This window comes from Xiphophorus couchianus, chromosome 19 (genome assembly GCF_001444195.1).
Source record: "Xiphophorus couchianus chromosome 19, X_couchianus-1.0, whole genome shotgun sequence".
Lineage (NCBI taxonomy): Eukaryota > Metazoa > Chordata > Actinopteri > Cyprinodontiformes > Poeciliidae > Xiphophorus > Xiphophorus couchianus.
In genome coordinates this window covers 23,692,609-23,709,126 of record NC_040246.1, presented here as the reverse complement: position 1 = coordinate 23,709,126, position 16,518 = coordinate 23,692,609, and the positions used below count along the sequence as shown (strand labels likewise).

The 16,518-nt window shown below is 48.4% G+C and overlaps 1 protein-coding gene across 20 annotated transcripts in view; it reads right to left on the bottom strand.

Annotated features, from left to right (window-relative positions):
* Window positions 1-1,461: 1,461 nt before the first annotated feature.
* The window catches only part of kiaa1109 (KIAA1109 ortholog), a 65,008-nt gene continuing 49,951 nt past the window's right edge, over window positions 1,462-16,518 (bottom strand). For 8 of the 20 annotated variants that reach the window (XM_028000912.1, XM_028000920.1, XM_028000927.1 and 5 more), the window contains 24 exons: window positions 16,048-16,101; window positions 15,871-15,906; window positions 15,733-15,792; window positions 14,038-14,300; window positions 13,132-13,347; window positions 12,881-13,061; window positions 12,619-12,805; window positions 11,680-11,841; window positions 11,464-11,603; window positions 11,187-11,382; window positions 10,716-10,916; window positions 10,480-10,644; window positions 9,841-9,978; window positions 9,534-9,770; window positions 9,311-9,464; window positions 8,702-8,859; window positions 7,391-7,580; window positions 6,463-6,680; window positions 4,803-5,057; window positions 4,520-4,723; window positions 3,443-3,637; window positions 3,231-3,365; window positions 2,975-3,140; window positions 1,462-2,188 (listed from right to left, as the gene is read on the bottom strand). In XM_028000912.1, the coding sequence (XP_027856713.1) occupies window positions 1,972-2,188; window positions 2,975-3,140; window positions 3,231-3,365; window positions 3,443-3,637; window positions 4,520-4,723; window positions 4,803-5,057; window positions 6,463-6,680; window positions 7,391-7,580; window positions 8,702-8,859; window positions 9,311-9,464; window positions 9,534-9,770; window positions 9,841-9,978; window positions 10,480-10,644; window positions 10,716-10,916; window positions 11,187-11,382; window positions 11,464-11,603; window positions 11,680-11,841; window positions 12,619-12,805; window positions 12,881-13,061; window positions 13,132-13,347; window positions 14,038-14,300; window positions 15,733-15,792; window positions 15,871-15,906; window positions 16,048-16,101 (4,128 nt within the window). In that variant the 3' untranslated portion in view covers window positions 1,462-1,971. The remainder of the gene's footprint in view (window positions 2,189-2,974; window positions 3,141-3,230; window positions 3,366-3,442; window positions 3,638-4,519; window positions 4,724-4,802; window positions 5,058-6,462; window positions 6,681-7,390; window positions 7,581-8,701; window positions 8,860-9,310; window positions 9,465-9,533; window positions 9,771-9,840; window positions 9,979-10,479; window positions 10,645-10,715; window positions 10,917-11,186; window positions 11,383-11,463; window positions 11,604-11,679; window positions 11,842-12,618; window positions 12,806-12,880; window positions 13,062-13,131; window positions 13,348-14,037; window positions 14,301-15,732; window positions 15,793-15,870; window positions 15,907-16,047; window positions 16,102-16,518) is intronic. The other 12 variants (XM_028000925.1, XM_028000928.1, XM_028000931.1 and 9 more) reach the window with 8 other exon arrangements.

Here is a 16,518-nt window from a genome sequence, read left to right as displayed (position 1 = left end):
GGTCGTTACCATGGAAACAGATCTTTCACCAAGCAGTGACCTGTGGTGATGAAGGTCTGCTGGTTTCATTGGTCCAGAAAATACTGAGGTCCGAAAGGCTCAGACGGTTTGGTGGTTAATTTCTTTTTGGGATCAAGAAAGTGTTTTGAATTTGAATCAGGCTGCGTGGCAAAGTTCTGCTACGTTAATAGTTCTTAATGCTATTAAAAACTATGAATGTACCAAAATTATTAATAGTTCTGGTGCATAGAAGTGTGTTAATCGTTCCTAAAGTTCTGGTACAAAGAGGAGTGAAGGAAGGAAAACTAACTCCACATTCAACAGCTGGTCAACTGTAAGGCTAACAACAGGCCAGCATTATCCTGGGATTGTCTATCTGTAAGCACAAAAGGCTAGCATTAGCCTATCTAAGGCTAACCCTAGCAAGTAAGTAAAACTTTATTTATGTAGCACCTTTCAAGAGAAAGATCACAAAGTCATTCAACGAGCAAAATAGGCTATTAAAAGCTAACACTAGCTTATCTGTGCTAATAACCAGCAGAGAACGAAGGCTGTCCAGTGGGTTACTAGGCTAGGCATGCTAGCCACAAGCCTCTCCAAAGCTAACGCTAGCTTCTCATTGGCCAGCGCTGGTTGCTATTCAGCGCCAGCCTATCACTGAACAGATTAGTAGTTAGCTTAGGAATGGATGTGGCCTCCTGCTATGTGGTTGTAGCCACCGCTAGGTTTTAGTTAATGTTAGCGCCATCGCCATGATCTGAAGGAGGTCAGTAGGAGGTCCATCCGGCCCACTAGAAGGACCAGAACCTTGTTGGAGAAACGTTTAAACCTGAACCTGGGGAGCCTGGGGAACTTGGAGAGCCTGGGGAACTTGGGGAACCTGGAGAACCTGGGGAACCTGGGGAACTTGGAGAGCCTGGAGAACCTGGGGAACTTGGAGAGCCTGGGGAACTTGGAGAGCCTGGAGAACCTGGGGAACCTGGGGAACTTGGAGAGCCTGGAGAACCTGGGGAACTTGGAGAGCCTGGGGAAGTTGGGGAACCTGGAGAGCCTGGGGAACTTGGAGAACCTGGAGAGCCTGGGGAACCTGGAGAGCCTGGGGAACTTGGGGAACCTGGAGAACCTGGGGAACCTGGGGAACTTGGAGAGCCTGGAGAACCTGGGGAACTTGGAGAGCCTGGGGAACTTGGAGAGCCTGGAGAACCTGGGGAACCTGGGGAACTTGGAGAGCCTGGAGAACCTGGGGAACTTGGAGAGCCTGGGGAACTTGGAGAGCCTGGAGAACCTGGGGAACCTGGGGAACTTGGAGAGCCTGGAGAACCTGGGGAACTTGGAGAGCCTGGGGAACTTGGAGAACCTGGAGAGCCTGGGGAACCTGGAGAACTTGGAGAACCTGGAGAACCTGGAGATTTGTCCCAAACTGAGGGGACCCGAGGAAGAAATCACTTCTTGGTTTCACCCTGAATGGAAATGGTTTTATTACGTTAAGAAATCAACACACTTAAGAAACGGATCTATGTACACTGGTTCTACTGCGGATTAAAAAATGGACCAAGCTACAACACCAGAGTCACATAGCGTTCCCACATCCCATAAATAAAGAGTTAAAACAATCATGGTGAGGTCTGAGGAGCAGCTGCTGATGGTCACTATCCTACATGAAGCATGCCTGATCGTCTTCCATGGGAAACAAAGAAAAGGCCGAGGTGTGTTTACATGAACTAGACCGTCCATCAGGTCAATGATGCTAGCAGCAGCAGCGTGGTTCTGGATGAAGAGTGGTCAGAGTAATCAGTCCGGATGGGTCCCCGTTCAATCTGGATCTCAGTTGGATCCCTGAAGTATCTCCCAGTTGGGTATTGGTTTGGTTCCAGTGGGTCCCAGTTAGATCCCAGTTAGGTCCCTGTTGGGTTCCAGCCGAATCTCCCAGTTAGATCCCGTTTGGACCCCAGTTGGGTCCCAGTCCCTCCCTCAGTGCTCCTCTTTGTCCCGCCCCTTCCTGTCCTTCTCGTCCTGCAGGGCGGCGCCCAGCTTCTTGATCAGAACCGACAGAACCTTGTCCAGCGGGTCCATGACGCCGCGCTGCAGCCACTTGGGGATGGTGGTGCGGGCGTGGTGGAAGCCCAGCTTCTGCAGGATGTAATCCACCCCGACCGGGTCGATCTTCCTGCCGGTCCAGGAGATCAGCCTGGAAACACAAACAAGATGGCCGCCCTCAGTCCTCAAAATAAAAATGAAAAAGCTCTTAAATCAGGAAACGCATCAGCTGTCCACTGAATTTATCGTTTATAGGAAATGATTCAGTTCAGCTTTTACTGTAAATAAATATTAAGTTTTCAATATTTTGGAGTTTAGTAAATAATTTATTTTCTTTCTATTTCTTATTTTATCTCAGATGAAACAAAATCTGGTGAAAAACAATATCTGCAGAGTATTCTAGTATTTCTACATAAAAACCAGATTATCAATAACAGAAATAAAAAAATTGACAAATTGTGATGCAAACCGAAACGAAACAGACAAAATAAAACTTTACATAAAAACAAAAAATGACCTGAAATGCATTTTATTATTAATAGAAACTGTAAAAAAACAGATTTTGACTTTAGAGGGTGATTCAGGTTTATTTTATTACTTCTTTTTTTTAACTTAATGCATTTATTTTCACTATTTAAATAATTTTGTAATGTTATTAGTTTAATATTACTAAAATGTTTATTTCATTCATTTTATAATAATTTTTACATGACTAATTTATTTTTATTGTTTGCTTGTTTTTTTTACTAAATTTCTTAAATTATTATTATTATTATTATTATTCATGTATAATAATAATAATAATAATATCAGCTTCAGTTTTTGAATCAGGCTGTAATTTCAGGTTTTGCTGTTATTTTCTCCTCTGCCGAGTCGTGAGCCGGACTTCGGTTCTGGATGATTCTGGATTGTGGTGGCGGTGGGGGCGGGGCCTCACCTGAGGGTGGGCTCCAGGTGCCAGGTGTTGCACATGAACTCCCTCCAGTCCACGGCGGTGTAGTTGACGGCGTCGTCGCGTTCGCTCTGCGCGCCGCCGTCGTCCTGCGGCGCCGTGGGGCTCTTCTGGCCCTGCCGGGCGACCGGCAGCCGCGGGGCGAAGAGCGCTGAGGAAGAGGAGGAAACATTCTTCATCAGCCATCGGAGCTCCTGGTTTCAGCCTGAAGCTGGTCGCCACGGTAACCAGGTGAGCTCACCTTTCTCCTTCTCCTTCAGGTAGGCGGACACCAGGTCGTGCAGGAACATGATGAGCTCCGCGTCCATGGTAACGCAGATGTGGTCGGTGAACTCCGTCACCATGCTGCACTCCACCTTCGGCTTACCGCTGGCGTCTGCAACAGAGACCAGAACCGGGTCAGAACCGGAGCGGAACCCGGAGCGGAACCGAGTCAGAACGCCGGCAGCCCACCGCTCAGCGCCGGCTCGTCGGCGTCCTGCACGTGGATGGACTTGAAGTCCAGTTGCATTCTGGGTAGGGCGAAGATGGTCTCGGTCTCGTGGTCGTAGGCGTGCGAACCCCGGAAGCTGCTGAGGAGGCTGGAGCTCCGCGCCGCCTCGCCGCTCTGCTCGCCGCTGGAGTCCACGTTACGCAGCAGGTTCAGCTCTGCAGCACAGGGGTCAAAGGTCACAGACACGCTCTGCAGAACAAAGCCCTCAGATTATTTTCATCCAGCTGATCAAACATTTCTCACATGGATTATTAAACAGAAATGGAACCTTTGCTGAACAAACACAGTAAGATTTTATTGTGTTTTAGGAAAATATTCAGCAAAGTTTCAATAATCTTTATTAAAACTTTAATATAGTTTAAAATTTAATAAGCTTCAATTAACTTTAATAAGTTTTAATAAGCTTCAATAAACCTCAATAATCTTTATTAAAGCTTTAATATAGTTTAAAATTTAATAAGCTTCAATAAACTAATAAACTTTTGTTTCCATCTAAACTTTGTGTTCTTGTCTGTGGCAGAATTGAAATGTTTCTCTTCTGGTTTTGTCCGTTTTATTTTTCTTGTTTCATGTGGAAAAGTTAAAAATGACTGAAAACCAAGAAATATTTTTAAAAACTGAAATCACCAAAAAGTTGTGAGGATATCATCAATAAACGAAGCATGAATTATTTTTAATAAAGTAATCAGATGTTCCTGTTGGGACGTCAGATGATTTTTGATCATTTTTATTGTTAAATGAAGAAAACTGGAATAATATTTCATCTGTTTTGATCTGAATCTAAACGTCTTAATCGAGCAGATCTGGGATTGCCAAAGTCAACGAGTCCCTGGTTACCATGACAACAGAGCGAAACTAGGAAGCTTGGAGAAAGATGACGATTTTGTGTTTCTAACAGTTTTACGATGAAAATCAAAGTTTTGTCCTGATTTTTCTCTTTCTTCTAGAGTCGTCGTCGGGCCGTAAATAAACCAGTCCAGGGGCCACAAACGGCCCTGGCGCCTCACCTTGAACCCGCTCGGTTCTGTGGGCGGTACCTTTGTTCCGCATGGCGGTGACGTAGTTGAACCACTCCTTCACCGTGGCGACGCCGTGTGGCGGGTTCTCGTGGCGACCGCGCGTGATCTTGGTGATGGTCGCCATGGGACTCTCCAGGGCGCCACATGGCTTCGTTACCATGGTGTTGTGTCCAAGATGGAAGTCCAGCGTCTGCACGATGTAGGTGGAGTCATCTCTGGAGCCTGCAGCCAGACAGGAAGCGAGTCAAGTCAGGCAGGAAGTGGTTAGCGGCCGATCGGGCGGCAGAAGCCCCTCCCTCACCGTCCTCCCAGATCTTCTGCGCCTCGGTCCAGAAGGCGATGTTGGGCTCCTCCAGGTGGAACAGCGCCCAGGACTTGGACCGGAAGTTGGGCCCGTGGAAGCAGGCCAGCGTTGTGTGGTTGCCATGGAGACTCATGGAGCCGCCGAGCTGCACGGCGTCTTCGGGGAGCGGCGTCTGGAAGAGCGAAATGTGGCAGCCGGCGACGACCTTCAGCACGCCGGGCCAGTGGCGGTGATGGGCGGCGTCCACGTCTGCTGGGAGACAGGAGATTACCCTAATCTGACAATCTGCGCTAATCTGCTGCTGCTGGCTTAGGCCTGTCATGATAAACGATAAATCGATTAATCGTACAATAAATTAAAACTATCGACGTCATTTTAATTATCAGCTTTATCGTCTCTTCTGACCTTTTTCTCTTTCTGTTAATGACACTGAATGAAAAAAGGCTCAACTCCGGTGCTCTCCACTGACCTCTGACCTCATTTCCTTAGTGTGAAGCCCAGCGCACACTACACGATCTTAGAGCTGTCGGCCGATTGTCGGCCCATTTTCAAAACCTGACAGACCACACATTAGCCGACAGAAATCCTAGGTATAAAGGTTCGATCGGGTTCGGTCCTGCCATGTGGTGTCCAACAATGGGCACAAAATAATGGCTACAAGTTCAGTGAACTAATTTTAAAACCAGGCATTCATCAATGCTTTACTACAATCTACCTGCAATGCATGTGGCTAGTGTCAGTGTAAAGTCCTGACCGAATGAAAATCATTAGAACCTGTTTACGTCACGTTAATGAAGAACAGCTGAAAAGTTACCAGGTTTATCAACTGCGGTAGCAATTTGGCTCCAACTCCTCCTCTTGTCATTTCTATATTCTTTGCATGTTGAATAAACATTAATGTTGTTTCCACTCAGCTGGACTTCAGGTTGCACAGTGTCAGCTGTTTGGGATTCCCCGACATAATTTCCCCTCAGAAAACACAGAGGAGAATCCGCGCTTTCTGATTGGCTACCTGTCACATTCAACAGGTTGCGTTAAGATCCCAGTCGGGGAAAAACCCTGATTTAGATCAGAGCGGCAACGACGATCTACCGTAACACACCACACAATCTTAGAAAGACCAACGTTTTAAGATTGTCATAAGGGGAAAAATAGGAGCAAAAATCATGTAGTGTGAATTATTGCATCAGGTAGTCGATGTGCCCATCTTCTCTATTTAAATCTAATTATTACTGAAGGGCAACATAATATACAGACTTCATAATCTGCACTCTTTTGGTTGAATGCAGTATTTATTTCCACTTTGGTTTTATGTTGTTTAGTCTTTATTCAAGTACATTTTTTGTTAATGGAGACTGAGAATCCATTTTGTTTTTGGTTGTTTTATTTATTTTGTTTATCAGTTCCAGTGTTAAATATTATTTTGAAAATAAAGTGTATCTATCTTTGACAGGAAATCACATGCATTATTACGTCATTTCCATTAAATCAGTGTAAAAAGGTCTTCAAACAATATTATCGTTTATCGCAATAATTTTTGAGACAATTAATCGCTCAGCAAAATTTGCTATCGTGACAGGCCTATGCTGGCTGTTAATCTGAAGCACCAGCCCTCAGCTCCCACGCAGTGAGCGGTGCGCCCCCCGGTGGTCCTTACAGAGCTCCGCAGCTCCTTTCTCGGCACTGATGACGGGCATTTTGGGGGGCAGGTAGGGCCCGGGGCCCCAGGTGGACAGCGCCCGCTTGCTGGTGTCGAACTGCTGGGTGAAAAACTCCTGGAGCTTCATGCCGATCTTGATGAGGTCGGGCGTTGTGGAGCGAGAGATGATGACCTGGAAGATGTCCCACTGCAGGTCGCCGTGCACAAAGATCTGACTGGAGGACGGAGACAGAGGAGTCACTACGCACTCTTCAGAAATTTATCTGGACTAACCTCCAGCTGTTAAAATGAGCTGCAATAGCTTTTATTTTTTTATTATTTTAAGACTTTAAACTGTTTAGAGGTTCAGTTTATTAACTCGGTTTGTTACATTTAATCCACAGTCTGAAGAAAAAGTGAAGATGATTCACTCGGATGTTTATTTTTACACTAAACAGTAAAAATATTTATTTCAACTTCTTCACTTTTGACTTTTTAACATTTTGCACAAAATTTCAAACAATAATATCAGCTAATCAGAAGAGATTAAAACATTTTGCATAACCGTAAAAAGGCTTGGTTTGTTTCTTTTCTGTGAACTACTGTTACTATGTCAGTATTGGAGCCAGATTAAATGGTTTTGTTTGTTTTAAAAAGAGAATAAATTCATAACTCAGAACCAAACTGTTATGATGAGGATCTTCTTGTGAGGTTACAGTTGGTTTACAAACAGGGAAATATTGAGTCTTTATTCTGCTCTCATGACATCATGACTTTATTCTCATTTTTTCCAATTCTCTTTTCTAAACTGCTGCTGTTTTTATTTTCAGTACTTTTCTCCTCTATGGAGGCAGAAAAGTTTCTAAATGTTCTTTGCAATGCAGGATTACACCAGTGTGTCTGCTGCCACCTGGTGGTGACCCCTGAACCCCAGCAGCAGCTGTACCTTTTCTCGGAGAGGCTGCTGTCCACTGCACACAGGTTGACCTTCCACTCGTCCTGCAGCTGCAGGTCGGCGTTGCTGAACACGCCCATCAGGATGCTGGAGCCCATGTAGTCGACCCGCGCCTCCGTGGAGCCCATGGTGATCTGGATCTTGTGGCCGGGCTGCTGGTTGGGATGCTCCGAGATGTGGGCTGCAGAAACCACAGAGCGACACAAACCATCGCTGAGAGCAGACCCGACTCGCTGGATTAACTCTGGATGGATCAGCAGAGCCACCAACGCAAAAAGAAAACCCTTTAAGACATTATTGATGAAATTTAAGACCAGCATCACGACAGAAACGCACTAAAGAAAACCTCATGTCTTATACAGTAGTGCCAAGCAACAGCAACACGAGCAACAGAAGTGAGCCAGGGGCAAAGACGAACGTCGTCCAGGAAGCTAGCTAGCTAGTTAGGGTGTGTTAGCCTCTAGTTAGCAGTAAATGTCTTGGACAAAAAAATAAACTTCATACAATGAGATACAGTAGTTCTTTAAAGCAGTGGTTGGGGACCACAGTACGGGTCCGCGGACCAATTGGTACCGGGCCGCGCAAGAAATAATGAACTACTTCCGGATCTTTTATTTTGAAAATCCTAAACCGGATTTTACCGGTTACGTCTTGCGTGTCAAAATTGAGCCAACTTGCAGCAGAATGAGTAACAAAACAACATCGGAGTACTGCGCGCCCCCCTCCCCTCCCAAACAACAGCATCGGACTCGATATTTACGTGGCGCTCGCACGCCCCCCCACCCCCCCCCATGCCCCGCCCCCCCAGTCCGCAGCAAAATTGCGAAGGGCTGACCAGTCTGCGCGACTAAAAAGGTTGGGAACCACTGCTTTCAAGCACAACATGTAAGACCTGTGGTTAATATATATAAGGTCAACTAACAAATTTTAGACATTTTAGGGCCTTAATTTTAAATACATGAATTTAAAGGGGCAGTATTTAATACATTCCTGGCAAACAGAATCATTTTGTAGAACAATCCAGTAACTATGTTACCTTCAATTGCTATAAAACTGCTGAATATATCAAATATGACAAATTTTACTTCCTGATTTAACATCTTCAACCTGTCTCTAAAAACTCCTGCTCTTTCTGAAGCTCCGCCTCAAGGAAGTCATCCCAACATGGCTCTTCTACAGTATTAACCCTTTAAAACATTTTTGCCAGCATTACACTGAGCAGCAGCTCCTCTGATGAGCTCAGCAGCTGTTTGCTAATTGCTGCTGGCTAGTCTGAAGGAGCTGCGGCCGGCGTTTACTCACCGACCATCTCCAGGGTGTTGACGTCGATGTTGCCGCCCACCACGCCGCCCTTGGAGTCGAGCTTGGAGCGGCCCAGGCCCACTGACATGCTGATCTCGCGGTCGCGGTTGCTGCCCACCGACAGGCGGCCCTGGCTCTTCAGACCGCTGGTGGTCCAGCTGCAACCGCAGGAACAACGCCATCATCCACAGACAAACTCAGGTCCACACAGAGCCAGCAGTTCAGGAGTTTTCAAGATGGCCACCAAGGTTGTGGTGGAAAATTTATTTTTGAAATCTCCAATTAGATTAAAATGTTTGCTGTCAGATCACAGCCATCATCTTTTGAACCATAAAAATCTGATATTTTCTTGATATTGTGTTTTCTTTTTCTGGCAGACATTTTGAAAAGGCTAAAACATTTTAGTTTGGTTCAAAGCTAACAAACATTTTAAAAAATTAGTAGAGACTAATGCTAAGCTGCTAGCCTGTAGACTGGCCAATCAGGAGCTGCCAGAAGTTCACCATTTTTTATGTTTTCTGATCAACTAATTTAGTGATTTCTGGACCCAGCAGAACCTTGGCCGGCCTCAGGGTAAAAATGGCTCCTGGTTGCTAGGCGACCACCTACGTGTTGTTGCCCATGACGTTGCTCATGTTCATCTGGACGGTCAGCTGTTTCAGGTTGATGGCGAACACCACCAGCGTCTCCCACGGCGACCCCTGCTGGCCGGCCAACTTCCCGTTCTTCCCGAAGGCGGGCGTCGACGTTTTGGCCAATGGCTCTGAGGAAGAAAGGTTAAAGGTCAGGAGGAAGCCGGCGCCGGGGCGGTTTGAACCGGGGGGGCAGTTACCGGTCCTAGGGGCAGACGAGTCGGACACGCTGCGGGTGCGGCCAGGCGCCGGGGACTTGAGGTGCCCCAGGCTGCCGGGCGACATGTTGGCATGCTCCGAGAAGACGTTGGGTGACTGCGGAGCGTACGACGCCGCCGAGCCGCCGTCCCACGTCCTCCAGTACGCCTTCCGACTGGACTCGGGCGACAGGTGCTGGGCGATGCTCTCCGCTGAGTCCGGGGTGGCAGGACCCGAGGCTGCGGAGGGAAACGGCTGATGAGACGGCCGCCACGGAGCGTGAGGAGCTCAGGGACAGGAAGTGCTTACGCGGCAGGTTGATGGTCTGGTCTCCCAGGAAGAGGCGCCTGGCGATGCTGCGGCGGTACCAGGCCCGGGGGAACGCCAGGATCTCGCTCAGGCGCCGCATGTCGTACTTGAAGGAAGCCGACCCGATGTCGCACACGGCTGCAACGACAACTTCCTGTTTAACTGATGTCACTTCCTCTTAAACCACAGCCACACCGCTCTAATCGCTGCAGAAACCTCTGATTCAGAAACCTGCCGCTGCGCCCCCTGCTGGCCGAGCCCGCCCTGTCCTCCAGCCGGTTGCTAGGAGACGCTGCAGCCTGACCCACCTGACCTTTAATTCAGCCCCATTAGCAAAGTAAGTACACCCCTGGAGCACGGTGAAAGGAGGGGTCATGTTGTGGGACAGCTCCTCAGCTGCAGGAGCTGGACACCTTTAACGCGAGACCATCTATCCAACAGCTGAAGCTGGGTCACACCGGGTCATCAACAGAACCGAGACCCAAAACTCAGCAGCTGATCTACAACAGGACGGCCTACTCAAAGCCCAGACCTCGAACCAGACTGAGATGCTGCAGCGGGTCAAATAACCTGAGGAACCATGAGCGGACCAGAACTGGGCATAGGGTGTCCTTCGTTCCCCAGCAGCTCGGCTCCTACCTGAGATGTTGATCAGGGTGGTGTCCATCTTGCCTCCCTTGGAGACGAAGCTCTCGATGAAGGTCGGCGCTCCGGTGCGCCTCATGCGCGACAGACTGACCTTCACGAACTCCAGGTTGATGCACAGCGAGTCCTTCCGGCCCGTCACCGATGACGGCTCGTCGTCTGCGGGAGACCGGCGTCAGAGTTCAGTCTGCCTCTCGGCAACCTTAAAGGTTCGGTGTTTGGCCGCTCACCTAGCGGGCCCGGGCCCGGAGGCAGGCCCGTGACGGCCGATTTCTGCTTCCCGGCGCCGTACGGGTGGAACACGTAGAGGGAGAAGTCCGACATGCAGGCGGTGAAGCTCAGGCCAGACGAGTTGCTGGGCGGCGCGGTCAGGTCCGACTGGCTGCTGCTGTGGCGGCTCCGACCCAACGGGCTGCCCAGCTGGGGAGATGCTGTAACAAACGCACCGTCTGTTAGCTAACCAGAACCAGACAATGTCATACGGCTAACTAGCAAGCTAGCGGCGCTAGCCCTATTTTATGGAAAATTTGTAAAAAGTCATGTTAATTAACGTTTTATATTTTATTCATTAAAAACTAAAAACAAAAGTTAAAGTTATCAAAAACGGCAAGTGAAGAATTTGCTTTGCTATTAGCGCATTTCCAGTAGTGTGCCAATTGTTGTCAAGAACCCAGCGGGTCCCAGCAGAACCGCCCCCCTACCTCTGCTGGGGGGCGCCTTGGGGTCGTGTTGCCCCGGCGGGGTGGAGGACGGCGCGTGCGGCCCGTCCGTGGGGTTGGTTCCTGTCGGCGTCTCCAGTTCTCCGCGGTTGGAGGAGAACACCAGGTCCAGCGACGGCAGCTTCAGCATGCACTCCACCCTGGACATGGGCAGGCAGCTGAAGCGGATCTGAGAGGGCTGGAAGCAGACGGGTCCGTCAGAACCAAATGGCATCAGGGAGGCTAGCTGCAGCTGCAGAGGTCACGGTTTGGGTCAAACCTGGACTCTGACGTAGACGACCACATCCACCGGGAACGAGGAGTAGGCCGAGGTGGAGGAGGAGACCAGCGAGGCGGAGGACTCCTCCAGCGGGTCCACCGGGTCGAACTGACCCATGTCCTCCTCCTGGGTTGCCGTGGCTACCGAGACAAACATCGACCGTGAAACGAGGAGCGCCGAGTCGGTGCAAGGAGCCATCAGTGGCACAGAACCGACCTGCGTAGCTCCGGTCCACCGGCGTGATGGGAATGGTCTCCAGAGCTTTTTCCAGGAAGTCCAGCAGACACGGACTGATGACCATTTCCTCCGGCAGAGTCTGAAGCGCCACCCAGGCGTACAGCTTGGCTGTCTTCACCCCACCAATGCCCTTCCCTTTGGCTGCAGGAACAGAGCCAGAGCTGAAACGGCTAGAAGCAGTCTGCATGAAGCGGGTTGCTTCAACTATACGTTCACATCAGATCAGAGGCCCATGCAGCTAGAAACACTGAAAGGCTTCTAGACAGATAGCAATTTGTCTGGATAGCTAGCTAACGCTACATAGCTATCTCACTATTTGCTACATAAATAGCTATACAGATAGAAAGATAAATACTGAAGAGTCGACATTAGTTCATCAGATGGAGGAGAGGGAGCTACAGCATGCAGCTACAAACAAATGCATCCATGTAGATGGCTATATAGCTACAGTGATAGCTACGTAGCTATACTGATAGCTATCTAGCTATGTAGATAGCTATCTATATAGCTAGATAACTAGATAGCAATATTTAGAAAGATATATATCCATATATCGATAACTCAATAGCTAGATAGCTAACTATCTAGCTAGATGAATGGGTATCTAGCTCTAGATAGCCAGCTAGCTCTAGATAGCCACCTAGCTCTAGATAGCCAGCTAGCTATGTAAATAGTTACACATAGCCATAGACAGCTTGATAAATAGCTTGATAGCAAGAAACCTCAATAGGCTCAATAGTCAGATAGAGAGCTACCTGTCCAGTAAGATATCTGGACAGGTAGCTAGCTAGCTAGCTAGCCGTCTCCAGCAATAGAAAGCTTGATAGCTAGAAACACAGATATCCAGAGTTCACATTAGCGCAACAGATGGAGAGAGGGGCAACAGCATGCAGCTATAAACAGAGAAATGCACAGTACCTGCAGCAACAGATGGGGGCGGGGGAGGTAGGAGCGAGTTAGTCTTGCAGTGGACAGCATTGGGGGGGTTTGGGCCACTTTCTTTCATACCATACAGCTTGGACTCTTTGGAGAGCGTGCGGGGCAGAGAGGATCCCCGCGAGGTGTTGGGAGAATCCGTCTTCAGCGTCTTGGAGTTGTAGTGCAGCTTCAGGAGAAGCGGAAAAATTTCAGATTATAATCTCAAACCTGGAGAGACAAGGACGTTCAGAGAGCAGCTGACCTTCACGTCTACGCCGGGGATGTAGAACACCGTCGTCTCCAGGTCGTTGGACTTGGTCTGCAGGGTGGCAGGGCCTTTCTTCCCGGCCAGGAGGTGAGTGGAGGAGCTGTAGGCCGGCTGCAGCTTCTTCTTCTTGGGAGGAGAATCCTGGTCCAGACTCCTCAGGATGCGGTCGCAGCTCCTACACAGAAGAAGAAGAAGTTCTCCATCGGCGAACATTTACGAACCCAACCAGTGAGAGAGGGTTTCACCTGCGCAGGGCGACGTCCTCATGTTCCGACTGCTGAGTGGTAGGGTGAAGGACGCACTTTCCGCTGTCGATCTCCACGCGCACGTCCAGCTCGAAGTCAATGTTCTTCTCCGGCGCTGGGCTGCTGAAGCTGCGGCTGGCCGGCGTGCCGGGCCAGCGTTCGCTGAACAGCTGGCTGACGGCCGAGAAGCCCGACGGCTTCTTATGGGACGGATGGCTGGGAAACAGGCTCACATTTACCCCAAAACTCACCACAAAAAGGAGCCTCTGCTCTTTCCTTTGTAATCGTAACATGAAATGTTCATTTCTACTGCATGAGAGTAATATCTGAACTTTATGATGAGCAAAAAGTTTTCTAAACGAACTTCATCCAGCTCTGTTGCTGGGAGAAAAACCACAATTAGATAGAAATTACTACAACTAGCCATCTAGCTCAATAGATGTCAGCAAGGTTGATATCTAGCTCACTTTCAATCTATCCATCAAGCTACATAGCTAGCTAGCGACTGAGATGGCTAGATAGCAAAATCGCAAAATAGATATCCAACCATCTATCTGGCGATTCCGCTATCTAGTTTCCAGTTATCTATTTAGCTAGCTGGCTAGATAGATACACAATTAGCTAAATAGCTTTCCATCTATCCATTACGCTGTATGGATAGCTAGCTACCTCTGGATAGATAGATAGCCAGTTAACTAGTCATCCTGAGAGCTTGATAATCTAAATAGAGTTGGGCGGCTCCATTTAGACCCTGAAACTAAAAATCGCTCTGAGTTGTAGCCACGGTTTGCTCCAGTCCCGACTTTGTGCAACAAGAACTGATATTAGAGATCGAGCTCCATCAGGTTGGAACAGGAACAGAGCAAACGGACACAACTCAGAGAACCAAACCACGGCTTCACTCACAGCGGCCGGCGGTAGCTCGACGGTCTCTCAAACTCATCCTCCTTCTCCGAGTCCTCGGAGGACGAAGAGGACAGGTCGTCGCGCCTGGAGTCGTAGTGCTGGAAGGGAACGACGGGTGAGAAGACGGCGGGCGTGGCGGGGGCACTGAACACCGACTGCTGGCCCTCCGCAGAGGATGGAGGATGGAGGTGAAGGTGATGATGAGGATGGGATGGGTCGTCGATGGTGACGGACAACAGATCGCACTCGGACTCCTCGGGAAACTTTCAGAGAGGGACAGAGATTCAGACCGGCAGGATCCAGACGGACGGGCCCAACCATCCCGCAGGCGTAGAGACCGCCTGAAAACCCAAAGAACCAAAACACCAAAAGACGACGCGACCCGGCGTCCACCAACTGAACAACGCCATGAAACAGAGAAGCTTTTCTCACATGGATGGAAACCATCGACACCAGCAGATGAGACAAACTCCCTCCAAAGAGCAGCCATGACACGGACCAGACAGAACCCGGAACGGCTCTGACTGGGTCCAGCTGAAGGTTGACCTCATGCCGACAGCAGAGAGAAGCAGAACAGCAATGAGGGAGGTAGGCGGGAAATGGGACAGGAAGTGGATTAGAAGGAGACAGGAAGTGGAGGGGAAGGAGACAGGAAGCGGAGGGGAAGGAGACAGGAAGCGGAGGGGAAGGGGACAGGAAGTGGAGGGGAAGGGGACAGGAAGTGGAGGGGAAGGAGACAGGAAGTGGATGGGAAGGGGACAGGAAGTGGAGGGGAAGGGGACAGGAAGTGGGGCTGGGCTGCTCTGATCCTGCGGGGGACCATTTGGACCTTAAAGTCACCAGAGCGGTTCTGGGACGGAAACAGGAAACTGCTTCCTTTAAAACAGCTTGACCTTTCACACAGCCGGGGTCAGAGGTTCTTCTGATGGCACCGGGTCAGATCGACCCAAACAGAACCAGTAATGCCTCCATAGTCCTCCATTATTCCACCCACTTTCTGCAATAAAGCAGCAACACCACAGTATGATGCTGCCACCACCATGCTGGGCAGTCAGAGGTCAGATGGTGGGGGTAAAACATGGGGGGTGGGGACTGGTGCAGGTCGTTTTTGTTAGGAATAAGGTCAAAACATAAATATGAATTAAATACATTTATATTTAATTAATGAGGATAAATTCCTGATGAAGATATTTTGTCAGATTAAAAATATAAGAGAATTTAAAAATCTTAAATCACCTGTCTTTGTCTAATCTATAAAATGTTTCAAGTGGAGTTTCTAAAAAATATCAACTATTTAATAATTTTTTAATTTATTTTAAGAGTTTGTATATTAGCCTGATGCTTGGAAGTTGGAAACAGTTAAAAATGAGTAGCTTTTTGTGAACAATAATTAAGTCGCCTTTTATTGCCTCATTTTATCAAGAGCTCAAAAACATCGACATTATATTGAGAAACAACCAAAATGTTACTAAAGAAATAAAAAAACAGAACAAAAGAATCCTTTATATTTTCAGTAAATGCAGACCTAACAGGATCTGATGAATTTTAAAAATGACTCACCTTTTGTTGCTGGTTTAGTTTATTAATTAGAATCTATAAAATGTCCTGAATCTGATCCATATGTGATAATCAGCATGCATATTTTAAACGGCCGGTTCTGGTTTTTCCTCTGCATTTCCAGCAGCTGCGTCTCACCTGAGCGGCCGGCGCCTCGGCTGTCCCTGACCCGCCTGCCGTTTGAGTCCCTGCGTCCTGCTGAGTTACAGGGATCAGACACGACGCATCTTAAATAGAGCAAATATTTCTTTAATGTTCCTCCTGAACGCGCCTCACCTGCGGCTCTGCAGGTGACCCTGCCGCTGTTCTCTGCTGAAAAGCACAGAACCAGGTCATACCTGACATTTTCACTTCCTGAACCTACAATCTGCTTCAGTTTTGTTCATTTCCAAAACGAGTCAGCAACTTAAAATGTCCTTGTCGTCACAGAGTGAATATTTTTATATTTTTTACCTGTAAACCAGGGTCACTTTCCTCAGAAGAGCCGATCTGAGTGGGTTTTGTTTCCTAGTCGGAGGAACACAAGCTTGCATTATAAGCTGCCAACAGCCTCACATGCTGCTAACCGCAGAGCTAACTGTGAAAATACAAACCAAACCGGACGAAGCTGCAAAAACTAAAATCACTGAAAATCACTAAAATCAAAAGGTGGGTATGCAGCGTATGCAGCGCATCGGGCGCTGCACTAGAGGCGCGCAAAAAAGATGGGGGGAACTTTTTCTAGTCGGCATTTTCTGTATTCAACAGCTGCTTGTGCATGAATGAAATGATTAGTAATAGAGGAACGGCACTGATTAGGCGCCCCTCCATCGCCCACACACACACACACACTAAGCGGCCCTTGGAGAACGCACTGAGGTGTGTTTTTTTTCTTTGAAATTTGAATTGTAGTAATGAACTCGACAACAGGGAGCTAAAGACGGG